Source organism: Arvicola amphibius, chromosome 1 (assembly GCF_903992535.2).
Source record: "Arvicola amphibius chromosome 1, mArvAmp1.2, whole genome shotgun sequence".
NCBI classification, from domain to species: Eukaryota; Metazoa; Chordata; class Mammalia; order Rodentia; family Cricetidae; genus Arvicola; species Arvicola amphibius.
Genome location: NC_052047.1, coordinates 46,952,619 through 46,975,682, shown reverse-complemented (window position 1 = coordinate 46,975,682; position 23,064 = coordinate 46,952,619). Strand labels below are relative to the sequence as shown.

At 40.5% G+C, this 23,064-nt stretch overlaps 1 protein-coding gene across 1 annotated transcript in view; it reads left to right on the top strand.

The window, feature by feature from the left end:
- The window catches only part of Tbc1d19 (TBC1 domain family member 19), a 123,335-nt gene extending 110,369 nt beyond the window's left edge, over positions 1-12,966 (top strand). The window contains exons 19-21 of the mRNA XM_038348808.1: positions 4,206-4,321; positions 9,135-9,205; positions 11,000-12,966. Coding sequence (XP_038204736.1) covers positions 4,206-4,321; positions 9,135-9,205; positions 11,000-11,074 — 262 coding nt within the window. The 3' untranslated portion in view covers positions 11,075-12,966. The remainder of the gene's footprint in view (positions 1-4,205; positions 4,322-9,134; positions 9,206-10,999) is intronic.
- Positions 12,967-23,064: the final 10,098 nt, after the last annotated feature.

Sequence of the window (23,064 nt, the reverse complement as noted above, 5' to 3'; positions counted from 1 at the left end):
GCATATACAAGAGAAGGGGAAGAGGGCCCAAAGTCCTACCTCTAACCAAGAAGCTATTTACAGTTGATACCTGCTGAAAGGGAAAAAAACGGGCTTCTTCAGTGTAATGGCACTGGGTATATCAACCATACTTCAAGATGGGCTTCATGCCTGGAAATAGTTGACCAACCCAAAACAGACCCTATGGGTTTTGTTGTTGTTTTGTGAGTTTTGTAGTTGTTTTGTCTTTTTTGTGTGTCTGTATAAAGTTTTTATGGCCCAACAAACCGCTCCACTGATGCAATAATCCAAATCAGACCAAATTAATGGATGCCCTCTCTGGTGGCCCTCCAGGAAAACATGGGGGGGGGAGAACCGGAAGGACCACATGTTTTTTTTTTTTCTGGGGGGCAGTTTAAATAGCCTGTGGGAGTAATCTTGACCTTCCCTGGGGAGGGATCACCGTTTTGTGGGCTTTTTTAGAGGTGGAATCTGGACTGTGGCAACTCCCAGGGGAGGGGCCTTGGAATGGAAAGTTCCACTCAAACATTTTAGAATGGATGCCAGGGGCTGGGGTGAAGCCCCACCTAAACATTTTGGTTTGGGGTTTGATGGGGTTTTTAAGACAGCAAAAGAACAGGAGTTATGTGGATAGGGAGGGAGAAGGATATGAAAAACATTTTATTAAAAAAATTCAAAATTGAGCTGGGTATGGTGGCATATTCCTTTAATTCCAGTACTTGGGAGGCAGAGGTAGAAAGATTTCTATGAGTTTGAGGCCAGCCTAGTCTACATAGTGAGTTCTAGGACAGCCAGGACTATGAGACACCCTGCCTTAATCCCTACCCCATAATTTTTTTAATGTGATATTATTTAATGTGATATTACTTTCCAAATATTGGAAATGTTAGAGTTTTTTTCCACTATTGCAATCTGTTTAGAGTCTGTTGTTAGTCAGCACATTTCATATGACTTCAGAGCTTTGAATTTTTTTAGATTTATTTTTGACTTATATATAATCAATCAAGACAAATGTTGCATATCCACTGAAAAGAATTTATGTTCTCGGAGCAAGGAAATGGTTCTGTGCAAAAATATTTGATATACAAGCCTGACAACCCAACCTCCCAGTGCCAGGACCTACATAAAAAGCTGAATGTGGTAGTGTACATCTGCAATCCCAGCACTGCTGTGGCAACATGGGAGGCAGAAACAGAAGGCTGTACCAGACATCTTCAGACAAGCAACTCAGCTGGAGTATACAGCACAGCATTGAGAAACAGCCAGAGACCCTGCCTCAGAATGAAAGACAAGAGCCAGCTCCTAAAACTTGTTCTGTAACCATCACACACACACACACACACACACACACACACATACACACGAAGGATTTGTGTCCCATAAATACTTGGCATAAGTCTATAAATGTCAATAAATTAACACATGTTGGAATGCCTTTTTTCTACTTTTATTCAGCTCTTTGTCAGTTTTTTTTGTTCTTAATTATTGAGCAATATTAGTCTCTATACAATTGTAGATGTCTTCTTCCTTCATTATTATATATAATTTAAATAGATGTTTTAAGGAGATTTGGCCCAATTATTGTCCTTAGTTATTGACCATAAATCTATTATACTTGATACCAGTATAGCCATGATAACTTTATTTTAATTGCATGGTGTTTTCTATTTTTAATTTAATATATCAATTATCAATGCTTTTAATTTTCAAGTACGTTTCTTGTCAAAGTATAGTTGATTCTTCCCATATAGTAATCTGTCTTCTAACTGTTATGTTTATGCCACTTATTACTTAACATAATTGATATTATTTTATTGAAATCTATCTTTCTAGAATTTTCTGTTTCCTATGCTCTTTCTTTTCATTTACTTCTGGCTACTTTAAAAAACTGACCTATTTTTATTCCACTTTATCCATACCATTCATTGTTTGTTTGCCCTGTTGATGAATGATCTTTGGTAGGTGTTGGTGACCAGCTTCAACAAAAATAGTACTTACCAGGGTAGGGGTATGGGAATCAGAAAAATAGTAAAGAGAGCAAAGATGCAAGTGAAAATAATAAAACAGAGACGTAGAACAGTGTCCAGCGGGAGATTCAGTGAATACTGAAATCCCTGCATTTAATTTTCCATACACTTTTATACCCCAATACAAAAGGGCAAAGAAGGCAACAAAAGACTTCTTTAACACAATACAAAGGACAACTTGAACAGTTCTTTGCTTCAATACCTTGAGATATCAAGTTATTAACATTTTGTTGTTTAGGCAGTGAACCTACCCTAGCCCAAATATCCTGAATACAGCCCCTCCCAAGGTCAAACCTCCTGTTTCAAAAGAAGGAGCAGAAGTAGGCTTGCACATCCTGACCATTTTTCAGGGTGGAGTGTATCTCCCCATATGGGCCATCTCAAAGTCAAAAGAACCAAGTAACCACATCCTGGGTCAGGATGTGTAGCCCTGGTTGTTGTCAACAATTTTGTGCATCCCCAGACTCTCTGACCTTCAGACAAGGTGGAAACAGGCTCACATTTTTGGGCCTTCACAGGTAGGTGCCTCCTGTTCCATTGTATTTTATTAGTAAATGTATATATTCCACTTTTAAAAAAATTCTAAGCTTGAGTGTCTGAACAGCTTGAAATTCTACTGATCATTTCATGAAGGATTATTTTAATCCTTTCTGTGGTTGCTATCAAAACTCAAATCTTTACCTTTCAGCAACTTGATTGCAATATATCTAGACTTGGATTCTTCTGAGTTTATGCTGTCGGATTCTGTTGATCATCTTATGAATTCCTATCTGTTGTCACACTGTAGGACTTTCTGGTTAGCTGCCATCTCGCAGTGTGTTTGTGCCCACACTCACTCCTCCTCTCCTGGGTACAGTGACACCATGCCCATGCTTTCAGTCGTGCTCTCCCACCCCGCAAGGTGCTTGAAACTCTATACGTGCTTTTTATTTATGTGTCTCTTTTAATTTTTGTTACTTGATTTTCCAATGATTTTTTTCTGTTGTTGAGACTAGAGATTTCTTTAGATCATATTTCTATGGATATATGCTCATTCGAGTCTTTCCTTGCTCATTTAAGTCTATCAGACTTACTCAGTAACTTGGAGGTTGTATCATTATGTTTCATCTTTTTCAAATAATTATTTTACTATTCAATTTTACAATTTTCATCTTGTCATTCTTCATATAAAACTCAGGGCACTGTATACCTCCAAGGGTAGATTCTGCTATGCTAAATTATCCCCAACAAGTTTGTGCTTTTAAAGTCATTGTTGTGTTATATGAAGAGAGATACTGTTTCTTCCCCAAGAAACTGAGAATTTGAGTAAAATGAAAGTGATTGAATATAATTATTTAGATGTATTTTTCAATATTAAAATATTTATGGACAAAGTTTTTGTTTGATTTTAAACCAATCAAAAGGCTTAATTTGTAAATACCACTGACCTATACTTAATCATATTAAAATCTAGACTAATTCCACAAAGAATTTGACTGTGACCTCTCAGGTACAGTCAAGTGACTTTTAGATGCTCATAGACAATACAGAAATATGAGAGGTTTATTTATCTCTTGTGACAGTAAAACCAAAGGGCTCATTTTGTGATTCTCAGGGAAAACTGTTATTGTAATATAAATGATTTATAAAAGTGGTATCTCATATATCTTTGAACTTTTTGTAGCAAAATAAATTCAATTGAATTTGTTTTTATGACCTCCTCATTAAAATGAAGTGTTTGAAATAAGAATCCTAAGGTATGTTGTTGCTTTAAACCATTTTTCTTCCATATTTCCTACTTGTTGCTTTACTTTATTTTATTCATTCCATGTAGCAGTCTGGCTGAGATGTACAGGTAAAACTTACTGAACTGAAAAATATAAAAGCACCGAACATTTTTAAAAGTATTCAGAACAACAATCCAAAATGTCATGGCTTGCCGAAAATTAAGATATAACTGTTGATCAGTGTAAGATGTTTATAAACATGAACTCCATCGTACACAGTTCCTCCTCTTAGTAGTTCAGGGACATCAGATTGAAGACCCACCTGCTTGCCAGTGACCTTTTTCAGCTTTTAGGAAATAAGGAGTCTCAAAATATTTATAATAAAAACAGAATTGGTTTGATTCTTCTAATATTGCTTTTTCTGAGGAGAGGATCTAACGACACAATTAATTCTTAATTTTCTTGTCCACAGACTTCGTATATCATTTAAGTGGATGGTTCGTGCTTTTTCTGGATACTTAGCTACAGATCAACTCTTGCTTTTGTGGGATAGAATCCTAGGATACAACTCTCTGGAAATTCTTGCTGGTAAGAGTAAGTGCTTGTTTGTGAAACCCATGCTGTTTCTACATGAAGCCCGTTTCCTGTCTGACACTCACCTACAGTCATTAGAGATGGGTCTGCATTCATCATTGAACATTTAATAGCTTGAGCAGGCCTAGAAGACAGGTTCTGAAGTTCTGTGCTTTGATACACCCACCTAACTTCCCTACTCCAGCTGAGTCCTTGTCTCTGTGGGGTTTATGCAGCAGATATACTTGCCTTATGCTCTAACCCCCAGCTTCAGAACATTCTGTCCCATGCCCTTCTCAGAGGCTGAGCCCCCTGCATAGCTCAAGGCATGCCTCTTCTGGACTGTGGTTTATCCTGCATCCCAAACCTCTTCATTTTTGCTAGTAGTCTCTGGCTTCTACCCTGGTGCCAAAATTTCTTCTCTTAGGTATTCTCTCTTTAAAGGGGGGGCACTTCTTCTTGTTCGAGGAAGCCATAGATTCATCCATTTTTAATGATTAAACAGTTTATACAACAAGTGTATACCAATCAGACTGTGACGTTCCACGTACAGATTCCTTATGTGGTCTGCACCCTAGTGCACAGCTGACTCAGTTCCTTGTCACTGGGATTATTAGAAAATTCAAGTAACAACTAGGATATTTTTGCAACAACATATGGGGTGCAGAAAACCTGGCCATGTTTTGTTTGCTTCCTGCCTTTACTGTTAAAATCACCTCTCTGGGATATTGTAGCAATAAGAAAAATAATGTGCCAAGAATATTCTCTGGGCACCATATTAACGTTTTCTGGAATGCCAGAGTCTCGTAGTATTTGGGTGACATTTGGAAAGGTGAAATTAGAATAACTATAAAGTACATGAAGATAAATGTCACCTCAAGTGCAGTCAGCCTGACATTGATTGATGCTTTAACAACTCCCAGCATCCGTCATTTGTCTTAACGCTCATATAAACTTGTTAGGGAAGAACAGTCTACCCTCATCATTTTAGCTGAAGGACAGTGGCAGATCATCTAGGAATGCAGGAGTGTCAGAGAGCATCCTATAGCTTTTCACACACTGCTGACCAAGCGCCCTTATCCTCTGTTCTATGCTTAAGTGCTAGGTAATCCTGCCTTTTGCTTACGGTTATGTATAACACGTGCCCCTTATAGGGCCTTTGAGATGGCTCAGTGGGCAGAGGTACCTACTGCTAAGTCTGACAACCCAAGTTAAATCCTCCAGACCTACATGGTAGAAGGAGAGAACCACTAGTTGTCTTCTGACTTCCACACACATAGCATGGTTTCCATATGTGCACTGTGGCACTCACACCCACACACATACATATGTGAACACACACAAAATAAATAACATAACTTAAAATTTGTGTGTGTGGGGGGGTACCCACAAACACCAGAAGAGGGCATCTAATCTCACAAAGCTAGAATGCAGGCACTTGTGAGCCACTCTGCTTGGATGTTCGGAACTGATCTCAGGTTATATTAAAGAACAGCAAGTGCTCTTAACCATTGAGTTATCTCTACAGCTCCAAATATGCCCCTTTTAAACCAAGATGCTTTCATGTTTTTTCTGCTCTCAATCCCCCATCTTTCCCTGGAGTCTTCTATTTTCCAGACTAAGCAGGGTAGTGGGGGGACGAGCAGGCCTGCTTTTCATCCCGCCCAGATGCCACACGGCTAGTTTTACACCCAAAATAACAACACACAAATTGTATTCATTTAAACACTGCCTGGCCCATTAGCTCTAGCCTCTTACTGGCTAACTATCACATCTTGCTTAACCCATTTCTAATAATCTGTGTAGCACCACAAGGTGGTGGCTTACCAGGAAAGATTCAGCATGTCTGACCTGGTGGCTGGCTTCATGGCAACTGTCTCAGAGAGGAGAGGCATGGCATCTGACTAACTTCCCTTCTTCCCAGCATTCTGTTCTGTCTACTTCACCTATCTAAATCCTGCCCTATCAGAAAGCCAAGGCAGTTTCTTTATTAACCAATGAGAGTCCTCCATCAAAGCAGTCTGGTTTTCTGCTACCATTTCACAAATGTCTGGATTTTAGACTTCACCAGGCTACTCTCTTTGGGTATACCCAAACTTTGAAGAGCATACTCCTCAGTTTCTAGTCATTCCAGAGAAGATGGTGGGTGAGCATGGTGTGAGAAGTGCTTTCTCGGAGAGTAATTGAGTAGCGTGAGCTTTGCCACCTGGAAAGTGGAAATGTTTTCCCATGAAAGAAGCTTTGATTTAGAAAACTTTCAAGGACTCGTCAGATTCCAGGTCTCCGGTTTTGTCCCTCATCACTGCCTTAGCTTAGAGAAAGGGAGAGAGAAGTATGTGGAATACTGGGTTTGCTTTCACCAGGTACTCTGTTAGTTCATGCATGAATTAGTTCAGTGCATGAATAAAAACCGGACTGGCAAAGAGACAGAAACTGATCCATATATTGCATCCATGCACTTGCCTGAATGCTCTCAAAGCTTACAAGAATTTTTGAACATCTACAGATGAAACTGGAGTGTTGGAGCTCCCAACCTTGGAATTCACAGAAAAGTCTATAATTATAGATCACTTCATGAAGAGATACACATATTTCTATCAATTATGTCATATAGTTTTGATGCAGGTATTTAAGAGCCACCTTTTAACATCAAATATGTTATTATAGAGTCTTAAGAAATCTCTTCATAAATATATCTGTCCTTAATTATGACTGGCAGACCACTAAAGAAGAGCTGAAGACAGAGGTATTTTGATGTCATGATAGAGTTTATTAAGGTTAAAGTAGTGAGAATAGTTGTAAAAACCCAAAGTGAACACAGCCGTTTCCACATTTCATATGCAGCATGACTTTAGTTAAGGATGCCCCAAAGTATAGCTCCTCTCTCCATGGCAAGCCACTCTGTTCTGTACAGAGGGGCTGGACAAACTCAACATGAAGCAAGCAGAAAGGCACTTGTGTGATGTGACAGCAAGATAAATAAAGGCTATGCTCTCCCATTTGGATTCTGAGTTCAGTCAGTGGACTTCTCTACCTTCGGACGCACAGCTGGCCACCATCTAGGACTCTTTCCTGATGCAGAAAATATTTGGACATCCTGTCAAACTTTCACAGCTGCTCAACTATATACAGAAATGAAAGTGGGAGTCATATTTCTTAGCCTCTAAAGTGTTTCCACTGTCCAAAATATGATTCCAGATAGTGGGAAGCAGTAAACAATTGTTAGCCTACAGAAATGGATTTAATACTCTTGTAAACATCATGTTCCATGACTTTACATTCCTTCTTAACTCTTTTCAGTTAAAGAGAAAGAAAGCCCTTTGATCCAGATCTCTTAATCCCTTTTTTCATGTTTAATAGTTCCAGCTGATTCATTTTAATTTATCTTCTGATTATCCCTGAGTTTTCTACAGGGTTTTCTTTTCTGTCTCATTATAATGCTCTTGCCAGACATCCCAAAAGTCTCTCATCTGCACGCAAAATGCCTGAGCTCCCCTGGTTGCACTGCTCTTTTCATGGGGTGAGTTGGAGACCTGATCAGCAAGGGCCTGATTCTGCTCCTCAAGCACAACCTTCCTGTCGGGGCCCTGGACCACCACAGGCCACGTCTGGAGTCTCTGAGGCACAGCAATCTGACCCTCCCTAATTGAGCACAGTCTCTGATGTCAGGGCCGAGTCCTACTCCTTGCCTTTGAACTCAATAGGGAAATCATGCAAGGGTCACATGCACAGGACATAGAACCAGGCTTAAGTATCAGCTCTGTTTCTCCCTGTGACCAGAAACAGGATAGCCAGCTCACCATGCCTCAGTTCCTACACTAGCAAAATGAACCGGATAATAGTACTTAATTCTCAGTGGATGGCGTGAAAATTAGCTGCCATGGTTTTTCTCATAGTAAAATCATATAAAAAGGTTTGTGTTGGCTATGCAATGAACCCAAGAACCAGTCTTCCAAATCAAGTTTACCTCCCGCTTCAGTGCTTGAAGGGTAGGGAGTGCACTACCAGCTCAGGCCATGAAGGAAGATGGTAGAGTCAGGGGTTCTGTCCAGGCAATTCTATTTTCTCACCAGGGTTGCCTATCTAGAAAATGGGTCCTCAATGGCTGGGAGTTTCATGGTCACTCCTATACTGATAAAGAGTACGTGCTTGTTTAACAGAAACAGATGGTCCCAATGTTTCTACTTAATGTCTGTTACTAAATTCAAATTGTCTATATGTTTTTGAATTTTCAACTTATTTTTCTTGTAGCTAACAAAGTAAATACTAAGATTAGCCTTCCAACAACCTTCTGCGTAGAGCTAGGCATTTAGATAGCTCTATGCAAGCCAATAATGAGTACATAAATATATAAATATAACAAGAGAAATCACTTTTAAACGGTTTTACACTCATGTTTATATTGGGACACCTCCCTCAAATACATGAGTTTTTAAAATTTAACTTCATGTGACTATCTGAGGCGTCTCAATTTCATATACTAGAAATATCTGTGTCAAAGAAAACTGACTTGAAAGACCACCCTTAGAGCGCCGTTCACTTCAACAGTTACGGTGCTGGTTGCTGGTGTGAAGGAAATCGTTTGTTTATAAATGACTTTTTGAGACCACCCAATGTTCTTTCCCCCAAACTTTGGGACTCACTCCGTGAAGTGGCCAGGCGCTGTTTTCTAGAATAGATGTCCCACTTACAACGGCTCCTTAGGGGAGAGGGCAGGGGAACAGTTGCACTGCACGCTCCTTCTGCTTTGTGTGGTGGCTGTGGGCAGAGCATGTGTGTCCAAGCTGCTGAGGAGGCCACAGTTGAAATAGTGTGCATTCTTTTCCAGTGCTGGCAGCTGCCGTGTTTGCTTTCCGAGCAGTGAACCTGATGGAGGTGACATCACTGGCTGCAGCTGAAGTAAGGATAAGTTTCACTGCCATGGGATGGAAATAGCTCCCGAGAGGCCGCCAGGCCATCGCTCTAGTGTCTGGTGCACAGGAACGCACTTCTTGTAGCTGAATTGTGTAACTCGGGTAAAACCTATAAATTCTGAGTTAAGTATTATTAAGTGCTCAAATTTCCCTAATCACTTGAAAACAACCTTCTTATGAGGGGTCATAAACAAGATTATTTCAGGAAACCATTATAACCATTATGGGAAACCAAAGACCTAGTGGTTTTAATGGGAACCTATAGTACACTTTCTTTGCCCATGTGTTACAAACAAGAACACTAACTGAAAGAGTTAAATAGTATGTGTTTGAAGGAAGTTCTCCCCATCCAAGCTTTGGGTTCTTTTCAGTGGTGAATTAACGGTTTAAAGCTGGTTTTCTTCTCTCCTTCCTTTTTTCCCTGTCATCTGTGTGTTTTTGTCCATTTCAGAATTCAGTCATGATCTTGCTGGTACTCCACCATATTTTCTGTTTGTGCCTTTTTTCCCCTTGACAATTACTTTCATATGTATGTATGTAGTAAGTATGTGGTGAATTCAGGTCAGTTCCGGCCGCTGTTGTCACCTTGTCTCATCTCTGACTCTTGATAAAATCCTCTTTCCCATTAATCGGTACCCATGCTTCTTACTCCCCTCCCCCACTGTGTATGTGTGATCTTTGGGGTTTAATTAGGGTTGCTTTTGTGAGCTTGGGTGTAAAATTATTTACTGAAGCGTGGTCAACTTATCAGCCACTACACCACTGAGAAAATGAGCCCCTTCTCCATCAGCCATTAACTATTGGAGCGTGAGAACCTAGTGAACCTCTCCCCCATGCAGAGTGGAATTCTGACAGGCTTAAACTTGTGTAGGCCTCGTGGAGATGACCACAACTGTGTGAGTTCAGAGGGACAATGGCCCTGTCTTGTCCAGAAGACACAGGCTCACAGCCTCCCACCAAGTCCTCTGCCTCTTGCATTTTTTCTGCCCCTCTTCCATGTTGTTCCTGAGCTTTAATGGAGGACTGAGTACTTGTCAATCACCTTTTCTCAGACTTTGACCAGTTATGAGTTTCTGCATTAATTGCAGCCTGCTGCAAAAAAAACTTCTAAGATGGAAGGCTCAGACTAGCACCAGTCTATGGGGCAGGAGCCCATGGGATGGGCTATTTGCAGTTCACTCTTGTTGGGGGGCAGGTGTCAGTCTTCTCCGTGGTGTAACCACTGATAAACTTTAAAGCTGATTTCTTTCAGTGGTAGAGTTTATACCTGAGATATGGTTCAGCCAAATAGTGCCTGCCATGGATGTATGTGTTATTTCTCAGAGAGATGCAAGTCTTGTCCTTCAAATAGGCACCTACATGTTGTGTTTAAAGGGAAGAGGATGCTTCTATGTCGTGCAACTTAGTAAATATTAGCCGCATCTCAACATGATTCCCCACAATCAGTCACTCTCTACACTAGAGTAACAGGTCTAGGGTTCATAATGGAGGTTTATTAATAGAACCAAGCTGAAACGCTAGACCTTCTCTAAACTCCCGTTGCCTGTGATGTGAGGAAGGTGCAAGGCTGAGCTCAGTTCTCTTCTTATGTGCATTTTAGATTGTGCACATGTTCAGAGATTCCAGGAAGGAAGTGTAGCCCCGTGAGAGACTGAAGCCAGCTGAAGAACTGAGAGGGGCTCGCCGCCAGGATCACCCTGAACTGGGGTTTATGTTGTGCTTGATTTGACAGACATTGGTGTTAATAATTTCTTTTTGTTTGTTTTTTTTTTTGTTTCAGGCAGTTCTGGCTGACCTTTCTACTTTAAAAGTTATGCCTCTTCTTCAAATTTTTCTGTTTGCCACTGTCACCTGATCATCGAGGTCACTGACAGCACATCTAGTTTTTCATTAGAAACTAATCATGAACTATGCAAACTCTGCATACAACCAAAATTAAACGTTGCATATAAGCCAATAAAGATCATGTTCCCTCCTCAGTTAAAGCTAAGAAGTTTTTCACCTTTTGAAACAATAACCCTACACACCAAATACTACGCTTGCATGCTGATGACTGTCAACAGAGAAGCAATAGACATCTCTTCTACTGAACCAAGCATCCTACATGCACAGATTCCTTACTTGTAATGGGCACGTACCATATATGCAATAAGAACTAAAGGCACTATAATAAACGTCAAGAGGTAGCACAGCTTCTTGTTGATTTGTAAACTTCTCCCTAGATATAGTTCTATTTATCAATTGTTCCCCACTAAAGCCAATGATGGTATAGGACATGAAAAGGCTTGAAAACAATCATGCATTTGAGTGGGAATTCAATTGTGCTTTGGTACTTTTAATTAGCTTTTAATTTATGATGGATTTTCAGATCCTTCCACTTTATTTCTCCATTAAACATCTCCATTTGAAAATTTATACAGATATCTCCATCCCATACTTTTTGGGACAGTTTTATATAGCCCAGGCTGTCCTCAAACTCACTGTGCTGCAGAGGATGACCGAATTCCACATCCTCCTGCCTCCATCTGCCAAGTGCTGGGATTGCGGGTGTTTTGCACCACTGCCTCCATCTTCTAATATCTTACTCTTCACGCTGGAAGTCAGAAATGTATAGAGGGCTCCCTTTGCACTCCCTAACCTTACGTCTTTCACATAGAAGCCTGGACACTGCTGAGGCATGGTGCCAGAGTCTGTTTCCTTGGTAAGAATCTAAGAAGGAAGGATGAAAATCACATTGGCTATGCTGAAGCTCAGTCCTTCCAGATTGACTTCTGGAGCAGAACAGCTCAGAGACACCACAAGTGTTCGTTCATTCTAGAACTGAAGCCAGTATTTAAAGGATTGGGTCTTACTTAGTGTTCATTATGATCAAAAGTTTTGTTTTATATTTCTTTAAAGATATGCCATTTCAGTATATGGAATAATAGGATGTGATAAAATATTGTCTTCTAATTTTAGATGAAAATTGAAGATGCTGATCACTTTAATAAAACTCAAATAAACCAATAGATTGATACTCTCCTTATATGAAATTTTATAAAATCTCATCAAATGTATCTTAGGAATCTGTTATTTTCACAGTATATCTTATTAAATTCAACATAGTAATTCAAGTGTGGTGAAATTAAATTAGATATGAAGAATTTACTGAAAAATCTAAATTCTCTTATTCATCAGTGCTTCCTGACTTACTGAAGACTAAACAATTTGTTCTGTGATTGATTCTTAAGAAACCCACATGTCATTGTGTTTGAAAGTGGCGCATTCCTGTCATGTGCCTGCTGCTGTGCATGCCCAGACGCACCTCTATGGAGGGACAAACATGACTCCAGGCCTCGTGCCCCGCCCTTTGTCACATTGGCAAAAATATTAGGAAGAAGTTGCGTTTTAAATGATTAGTAGATGTTTGTTTACAGCCATGCCCATCTTTAAACTTTTTAAAGATAATATGAACTCACTAGTTAGAGACATTGCAGTTGTCTGAGACACTAGATTAGGAACCTTTGCTTGTACTATATGTTCCTAAATAATTAGATCTCTGTTATTGGCAATTGAGAGGGAGACCAGACAGATGATAAAAAATATTGTTCCTGCTGTGTTTGCCTTACAAAATTGTAAAGGACCCATGAGAAAATATACCTGAAAGTGATTTTTAATGTAAAACATCGATTCCATATGTGTTAATTTTTATGTGACAGTTTGATGTCAACAGCTGGAAGGTAACATATGAAGAATGCCCGCTTCATTGCATGTGTGTTATATTTTGTGACCGCTTGAGATTATGTCTATTGAGAAACCAATCATTACATGATAGATGTTTTCATTCAGTGCACTTGGCTCTAGCCAGTAGCTCTGAATCTTAGTCCCAGACCAAAGCTGCTAGGCAACTTCCCATTTTGCTGCTCTGGCAAACCCCATCAAGCTGCCCTTAGCTGCTGTGACGCACTACAAAGAGAGCAGTCAGGTCATCCTCCTACTCCTAGGAGGGCCTCTCCAGACCACCTCACTCGGCCTCCTTCCACAGGCATTCCCCTGTGCCATCTCCGATCAACCACCAACACCCCCTTCCCTTCTGCTCGGCCAGTGACCATAGGGCTCTGCTAGACTAGGGGTGCAGGGCTAATGGTCCTGGGCACAGTGAAGCAGCTTCACAGGCAAGTTGTTATGGTTCTTTTGAACTCAGTCCACTACCATGCACCACAGCTTCGTGTCTGGAAGAGCCTGTCTGACCATCTTTGAACCAGGATGCTCTGCAACTGCAGTTTCCTGGCTAGGAATGCCCAGCTTGACTTAACTGCTTAGTGCTTCCTGCTCAGCCTGGGCTCTCCTCTCACTCAACAGGGAGAAGAGAGACCAATAAGCTTGTATCTTCTCTGCCCTCTAATCCAAAGTTTAGCTCGGTCCTCATACTTCATTTCTTCCTTGTCTCAAGAAGTCTCTCTATAGCTCTCTAAATGCTGATCCATTTGAGATATTTCTGTGCTTACAAAGTTTGACTCCTTGTTGCTTAAAAGATGAAGTCCCCACTCATAAGCATAGAATAATTCCTGATAGCCTGGACTTTCCATTTCCTTGTCCCATGATGAGCCATTCCCTCAACTTCAGCAAAAGCATGGTGATCTTCAGCCACTTCTGGCTGTCTTGTTCATTTTACCTCTGCATAAGGAACTCACATATTCCAGGCCCCACTCAGAAAAACTCCTCTATTGCTATCATATGCTAGATCCTGCTGATTAGAATTATTTCTGTGTCTTTGCTCATCCATGTATGTGCTTGTAATAGTGGGCATTCTTCAGGCAACTGGCATTAATTTCCTGGCTGCCCAAGTCATAGGAAGAGATTGTCTACATGATTTTGCATTTCTTGAATTGTTCCAACATGGGATACATTTTTGTTAAACACAAATATCTAGTCTCTCTTCTTCCACGAAGGCTTCTCCTTGCAGTTTGCCTCTTCTCTGTGTGCTCCCGGCCTCACGGAGTCCTCCACCAAGTTCTCTGGGCTGGCCAAGCAGTCATGTGCCACTGGCCACTGAATGGCTTGAGATCAACTCAAAGTCTATGACCGGTGAAAGCTTGTGACTCTTGACTAGAGAACTCTGATTTAAACTTTCAGAAACTGACTGGGAGAAACAATGTGATCACATGGAAAGAAGAAAAGCTGCTCTTGTGGATCCTCAGAACACGGCCCAGTAGGCTCCATGGACCCTTTTGTACATAAGCCAAAGGATTTTTATTTGCAATAGGAAGGATCCTGGCTTCTATGGTTACTTTCCTATGAGGGTTGAGATCCAGTAGGTGTAGAAACCCCATCTACACACTTTTCAGACTGGCGTAGAATTTCTAAGCTTCTTCAGTCAAGGCAAAACTGTGGCCTTATGAGGATAAAGCCTATGTTCCGTGCCTACCTGATGTACCTTACAAGGGTCTTTGACCTTTGGCCTTTGGTCATATAGCTCCATCGCTTCGAACGCTTTCTCTTCTCTTCTCACCTAACTATAACTTGTACCTCAGAACCTAACTCAGGTGCTGCATCATCAGGAAGACTGCTCCTCACACCCTAAATCAGCACAAGGCGTGCTAGCTAGTCTTAGCTTGTCTTTCTTTTCTGCTCCGTGGTAACTCCTTGAGGGCAGTGATGGTCTCATTTCAGCTTTTCATTTCTAGCACCCAGCATAGTCCTTGCCCCACTAACAGTTTAATGAGTGTCTACAGGTGAATGCGTAAGGTCATCTAATTTGTGCTCATTTTACTTATGACGAGGAACGTTGTTTGGAGTGATAACTTGCCCAGCCACATGTAGACATTTTACCTTTAGTGTCCTACTGAGGAAGTTTCAAAGGGAATAATATCTTTAGAGAAGAAAGAAAAATTACTGCCTCTTTTTTTATTTAAGTGAATATGTATACAATAAAGCTGTACATATGTAAGGTAGAACTCTTAAGTGTACAGTTCTATACAAATGTACGTACCTACGTCACCACTTTTGACAACTGTGTGCAGAATGTTTACATCACCCAAAACAGTTCCCTTTGTCCCCCCCCCCCCCCCTGTTCAGACCCCTGCACACTCACGCTCACTCACTTCAGTCACAGAACTGTGGCTGGCCCTAAAGAGCAGGGTTTGTTCTCTAGACGTCACCCTCAGCCCTCTTGCGTGGGCCTTGCTTCACTTGCTCTAACGTGCCGACAGTGCTGAGAGACAGCTGTGGTCAAGTGCATATCTTCATATGGGCAGACGTCCCCTTCCCCCAAGGCAATTGCTGGCAGTTCATCTCCAGACCACGTGTAAGCACTTGTTTACTTTTCTAAGAAGTCACCAAGTTCCTTTGTGAGGTGATTCCACCATTTTACATTTGCACCAACACATGAGTTGCGGTGGCTCCAGGCCCTGGTTGTCACTGTTAGCTAAGCTATCAGGAGGCCATTCTTTTCCTGTTAGTTCCCCAGTTAGGTAGAGCAACATCTTACTCGGCTTAGTCTTTTGTCCATGTGAAATCAATTACCTTCTCATTACACTGTAGGACTTCTTTATGTGGATGTAGCTTAGAAATCCCATTCTGTGAGTTATCCCATATATTTTTTAAAATTATTCCTTTTTTCTTTTAAACTTTTAAATAAAAGTTTGCTTTCATTCATATTTACATGCAATTCTTTATTTTCCCACACAGAGTATTGATTAAACTATCTTTTTCAAGAGCAAAAACTTCAATTTTATTGAAATCAAATTTAGCTATTTTTTTCTTTTTTGCATACTATCTATAAAATCTTTGTTTAACTCAAAGTTACACATACTTTATCCATGTTTTCCTTTATAAACTTTATAATTTTGCTCATTCATATTGGTCTGTTGTTTTAAGATTTTTTTTTTAGTGTGTGATAAGTTAGGGCTGAGGTTCATGTTTTCATGCTGGACACCTACCATTTGCTGCAGACCCCTTTCCCTTCTGCATCAGATCTCTACAGAGGCTGGAGGAGCCAGCTGGTGTCTGGACTTGATTTTATTTCCTGTGGATTTGTGTCTGTCTTTCTGTAACAGCATAACATCTTCATTTGTGTGGATCTACAGCAAATCTTGGGATTGACAGTGTAACTGTTCGCTTATGTCAAAATTATTTAAGATGTTTCAGTATTATTGCTTTTCTAAATAACTTTTAGAATCAGCATTTCAGTTTTCCACAAAAAGAGTTTGTTAGGATTTTTTTTAAGACAGCATTTTCTCTATAAATAGCTTTGGAAACAATTGATAAATAATACTGAGTTGTCCAATCCATGAGCACAGTATGTCTCTCCATTTACTTAGGGTTTTTTTTTTTAATTTTCACTCAATAATATATTGTAGTTTTGAGTGAGCAATTCTTGCACATATTTTGTTGAAAATTATCCATAGTTGTTTCTTGTTTATTTTACTGTAAATTATATTTTTAACTTTCAATTTCCGATGGTTTATTGTTAATATACAGAAGTACAACTGAATTTTCATATTGACCCTGTATCCTAAGACCTTGAAAAAATACTTCTGTTATCCTTTTTTATAGCTTCCCTAGGATTTCCTACATATATAGTATATCAACTACAAATAAAGATAATATTGCTTCTTTCAAATCTTTGTGCCTTTGGTCTCTCTCTTTCTCATTCTCTCTCTCTCTCTCAGCCATGGACTAGAACCTGCAGTAAGTTACAGGAAAAGTTCTTCCTGAACATTTCAAATAATCTTTCTCCATGTCATGAACAAATAGAAATAATGAGCAGAAGGAAATCAAAAGAGGAAGAAGAGAACCAAATTCACCAGATGAGTGGAAATAGCCAAGTCACCCACGTAGTGCCAGAGCAGAGGAACCCATCCATAGCTCTGGCTATGTCAAGAAGCAGCCAGCCATACTTAGACTGCACCAGGCTTTTTCCTTTATCAATGGGCTCAATATGAAGCTCCCTTGAACTAGAAAGCATAAATTACCTCTAATATGCACATGGCCCTGTACACGTAACACACAAAGCTTGACACCAATGACATGGAAGATGGACTAACATGGGGCAGAGAGAGGGAGGGAAGAAAGGAGACAGATGGAAAGGGAATAAGCTACTTTACATGCTGAAGGGCTTCTTCCTCCAGAAGAGAAGTGAATGAGCATTTTCTGTGTAAGAAATGAAAGATAATGAAAAGAGCTGAGTTGTGTGTAAAGACAGATGCTTTGTGTAGGAGCACAGCTGACTAGACTCCATCTTAGTCCCCAGCTCTGTCAGCTCTGGATGATGCCAGGATGGTTCAAGCACAGAAATGTGGTAAGGCACTCTACCAGTGACAAGGAACTCAACTTTCCTCAACAGAAAGCCAACCCATCACGTTAGCCCTGAAAACAGAGCCAGCGGGCTCAGCTAGAGAAAGGCACCAGCAACCCTTGTGCCATTCCAGAGTCTTCTTACCAGTATAAATACTTGGTTGTATGAAGACGCCTCCTAGGATTACGTCAGGTCTCCCTTCACTTCTGCCATACCACCAGGACACCTAGCCCAAGGGATGGAGGCAGCTGAGAGGGAAGGGAACACTTCCTGTACATATAGTATTTGCATATTAGTCACCCTGATCTGGAGACAAAGGAAACAGACGTGAAAGTTACAAACATATCCTCACAAATATTTCCCCGTTTTTGTTTGCAGTCTGTCAAAAATAGACTTAAATTCTACCTCCAGCATTGCTGAGTATGTTGCCTAACATAAGCTTTCATTTCTTCATCTCTAATATGCAAACCAATGTCAAATAAATAGGACTTGGTCTGTTTACCACTTTAGAGGAAATGGGGCCTGGGAGAATGGAGCCAATAAATGAGGCGGACTAAAGTCTCATGCAATAGCCAACTTTATTTAAAAGATTGGACAATTTATACTCAGAGTTAAGGGGAGTCACATGACTAAAGTGTTCAATCCCAAGGGCAAGCTTCATGTGACAGACAAGCAGCACACAGGAAAAACATGTTTTCCCATGTAAACAACAATTGTAATGAACCATCTGAGCAAACCCATTCTTATCTACTATACCTGGGAAGGGCACAAAAACACATTCCAAGAACAATCCCATGTTTTTAAGAAACAGAGGTCATAAGACTCTTGTCTGTTATCCTGGAGATTTCTCACAAGCACTCAGACGTCTCATACAACTCCCTTCTTGGACTGTGTTCCCACATTGGTCCTCTGGATATGAAAGGAGTAACATATAAGACAGTTAACACTGGAAAGTTGAACTATCAGAAGGAAAAGAGACATCACTCATTGGCTGGATTTTACAATTAACAGGTATGTAGTCATGCAAAAAAGTAACATCAGAACAGCAGGCTCCATCAAAAATGCTTCTTCCTCCCTTTAGAGGTTTCTAGTAATGACTTTGGAGCTGTTTCATACTATATATGCCTCATGGGAATTCACACCACATACAAGGACATTAGAGACTGAGAATTATTGCGGTGATATTGCCTGATTAGCTGCCCGAGAGCCTTAATAGTGTACATCTTGAAGGTTAGGCTTCCTCAAAACACAGTCTGAAAGAATTCTCACTTCTGAACAAGATGGAGATTAAGGACCAAATGTGCCTCTCTAAAGTCATATGATGAACCCCAACACCCAATGTGGTGAGATTAGAAAGCAGGTACTTCTGGAGGTAATTGTGCTTAAAAGAGCATAAAATTAGAGCACCCAAGGTGGAGTTAATACCCTTCTAATAAAAGGAAGAGACTGGTGTTCCCTTCTAAGTGTTCACAGACTGGCCACTTAAACACATGGTAAGATGGTGACCATCCACAAGGCAGCAGAAGAGGTCTCAGAATGAATAAATACTATCTTGCTTGGTCTCCAGAACGATAAAAAATGAATATCAGTTGTTTAATTCCCCTAATCTATAATAGTTCATTATTATAACAGTCTAATATAACAGATGCGGTAGAAGCATATTTACCAGAAGAAACAACCTTTCTCAAGTTAAAACCAAACACCAAGAGTTCTGAGCCCCACCTTGCTGCCTGTAGGATGATTCAGATATGCAATCTAAGATGGGGGTTCCCAGGAGAAGTCAGGGATTTCCCTGAGTGAAGGGGGGAAGGCCATGAGCACAAGGGCAAAGCAACAGACGTTTGAAGAAAGGATGTCGTAACCAGAAAGGAGAAAAATGCACCAGGAGAGAAAAGATCCAAAAGATCCCTCAAGTCTACAGCGAGAGCTTCCCTCACGTAAGGAAAACTACCCAAGGTCAAAAGAGAGCTGCTCCAAAGGATTAGAAGGAACGGGCTTCAAGCTCACGTGGGGCCCAGAATAGCAGCCTTCCTCACCAGCCAGAATGAAGAACTTCCTAATACCTGGAGCATTAGGTAGTTTGCTCAGAAAGGCGTTGACCCATTAAAGGGGAACGTTAATCCTAGACCAAGTGCTATTCTGATCACTTCCTGCAGACATTTAAAAGACTCAAGAGGATTAAATGATTCCTAGGTAACTTATCCTAGAATAAAACTTAAGATTTCTTTTAAGAATACAAATGTAACCAGCACCCATTAAGGTAAAATGTGTAACACTGGGCACTTCATTTAAAATGTTGCTAAACATCAAGAAGTAGGAACTTTCGACTCAATAACAACAAAATTAATAAACCGAAGTTGACACTGATAACAGAGTGGACAAAACAACAACAACAACAACAACAACAACAACAACGTGCTTATAAATATTTCCTGTTTGGCAAGAAGGCAGAGAAGAAACCGGTTGCAGTAAGGGAGTTTTGGGAGACTTTGTTAATTTAACCATGTGTGTCTGTGCCTGAGTGTATATCTGCATTCATATTCATCCTGTGCATGCAGGTACCTGTGGGACCATGGCAGGGAGTCAGATCCCCTGGATCTGGAGTCACTGGTGGTTGTGAGCCACCATATGAATGCTGGGAACCAAACTCAAGCCTCTGCAAGAGCAAGGGCTCTTAACTGCAGAGGCTTCCTCCAGCCCCACGGATGATACTTTGTCAGCCTCCAATACTCTAGAGAAAATGCAGTGTCTGGCATGTGAATAAGGTGCTTTAAAAGCAGTTTAGACCTGCAGGAAGAAAACGCTGTAGTGCATCCTGAGGATCCCACAACAGGAGCAACCCAGAATGAAATAGAGAGACGATAACCTATTAGGGAGGGGTGGGGAGGCAAGGATGTGCAGCAGAGACGGGAACTCTTATGCACAGTGTGCAGGAATATAAATGATGTCGCTGCAATGAAAAACAATATGAGCCTTCCTCAAAAAGTCTAAAAAGAGAAGTATAATAACACCCAACAGTCCTTCTCCGTATTTCTGCAGAAAAAATAAAATTACACTCTCAAAGATTTATTTGAACTCCTGTGTTTGTTGCAGCATTGATTTTAATAGCCAAGACACGGAAACAACACACTTAGCCCATTTTGTGAATAGATAAACAAAATGTGGTATAAACATGGCACATATTATGCTAGGTGAAATGAGCTAGTTGCAAAAGGATAAAAAGTGTATGTGAAACAGTCAAAACAGAAGCCAGAGTTCTGGTTGCTCGAGGCAGGATAGTGAGGAATGAGCTACTGTACAAGGGATAACATTTCAGCCATTCGAGACAAACAGGTTCCGGGGATCTGCTGTACAAAAGTGTGCTGACAGTAAACAGCGCCGGATTGTATACTGAAAATTTCTCTTGACAGGATTGATTTTGTGTTCAATGTTTTTACATTTTTTAAGTGCTATGAAAAATAAACACAAGAAAATTAAACCAAAACTAAGTAGGACAAAGGAAATAATAAAGATCACAGCAAAAAAAAAATTTAAAAAATTAAAAAAAAAAAAAGATCACAGCAAAAATTTATGAAACAGACAAACCCAGAAATTATCAAAATAAAAAGATGGTTCTTTGATAAGATCAGAATCATTAATAAACCACTATATGAGCTGATAAGGGTAAAAAAATTACTAACGTCAGAAACAACAGGCATGATATATGCATGAAAAACTTTATGTCTATGCTTTTGGCAGCAGGCAGGGTTAGCCTTCTGACTTTGCTATGGTCTCATGTTGTTTTGGCTGTCCTGGGTTCTCTCTATCTGCATGTACTGTGGCCCAGAGCCAGACTCAACTATTAGGAAACACTCTACCATCTTTACAATGCAAACAGACTACCAGGCTCTGTGTGACTTTGATGGCCCAAGTACAAGACGTTCTTCTTCCAGGGAAGAGGCTGGCATTCCTACACCAGAAGAGGTCCCAGCAGGTGCAATGCCTTGTCTATAGTCCTGAGCTTTGTGCTTCACACTGACTCACCGTCCAACACTTCCCACCCATAGCCCTTCTCCTTCTTGCTCCTCCAGGTTCCCAGCTCCAGACTGTATATAGAGCTATGGGTGTGCCTTGGCATTAAGACAGTTCTCCACACCTGTCCTGATCTACCTAGCTGTCAGCTGGAACTGTTTCCTGGGGGGAAATGAACAGATTCATGGGTGGGCAGCCCTCTGTCCTAGGTCACTCTCTTCTTATCCTGCCCTAGTAAATGGTTACTTTCACCTAGGTTTGTTGCCTTCACCAACTAGCCACTCTGATGCCAGGCTATCTTGGCTCTTGACATTACGAATTCCAGAATCACGTGTCAACTTCTCAAAAAGAAAAGGCTTCTGGGAATTTGATTAGGATTTCAAACTGAATCCATGGATCAGTTTCCCTGAAAACCAATTACATGGTCCTTTTAAGTTTCATTCAGTAATGTCACAGTCTGTCTCTGCCTTTGTTGCCCGGGGAACTACTAAGGCCTTACACAACTTTCGCCAGATGTTTCCTCCGAGACACAGTCTTATCTTCTTGCTCAAGCTGGCCTAAAACTCCAGAGTGCAAGTGTTCTGCCTGCCTCAGCCTCTCTGCTAGACAGGACTACAGACATGTGCCACCATGCTCGGCTAAGATACACAAACAAGAAATTGAACCAGGGCCTTCCACATGCTAGGCCAGCACTCTATCATTGAGCCACAACCCAAGCCTGATTCACATTTTTCAATGTTATAGGGAATGCTATTGTTTAATTCTGATCTCTGACTGATTTCTGATATATAAAAATAATCGATTTGTGTACATTGGTCTTCTATACCAAACAATGGATAAGTCATATATTTGTTTTGGGAGGTTTGTGGTAAACTGTACATTTTATAGCTAAGTGGCAAGTGACAATGTGGTCTGTAAATAAAGACGGTTTTATTTTCTTCTTTGCAATCTGAATGACTTTTTTCTTAGTATTTTCCCTTTGGCTAAACTTCCCATAACATGTTGAGAAGTTGAGTGAACATCCTGTGTGCCCTGAATCTAAACACAGAAGCACTCTCCATTTGTTAAGATCATGTGAAAAGCCAGACTTTTGCTGCTGGTAGTGACGAGAGTTTTGGTACCTGTGGTTCAGAATGGGCTGAAACTCTCTAAGTAGATGAGGCTGGCTTTGAACTTCCTGCATTAACTTCCCCAGTACTGAAATTACCTCGACATCTAAGCAGCAAATTTTTTATAGGCACCTTTTTGTCACATTCAAGAAATTACTTCTAACTTTGCTGAGTTTAATTTTAATTAGAAACTGATCTTGAATTTTGTAAAGCTGCCTTTTCTGTATGTACTGACATAATCACGTGGTTTCTCTCTTTTAGTGTGTTAATAAGATAGCTCAGTGATTGTCTTGATCCATGTAGTGCTATGCTGCTATGGTTGGATTCTGTCCTTTCCAAAATTTATTTTGGAATTCAGGTGCCAGAATTAACAGCATTGCTTTAGTAGTTGGTCCTTTAATGCCTGGTTAAGCCATGAGCATGCCACCCTGGCAGGTGGGCCCACTC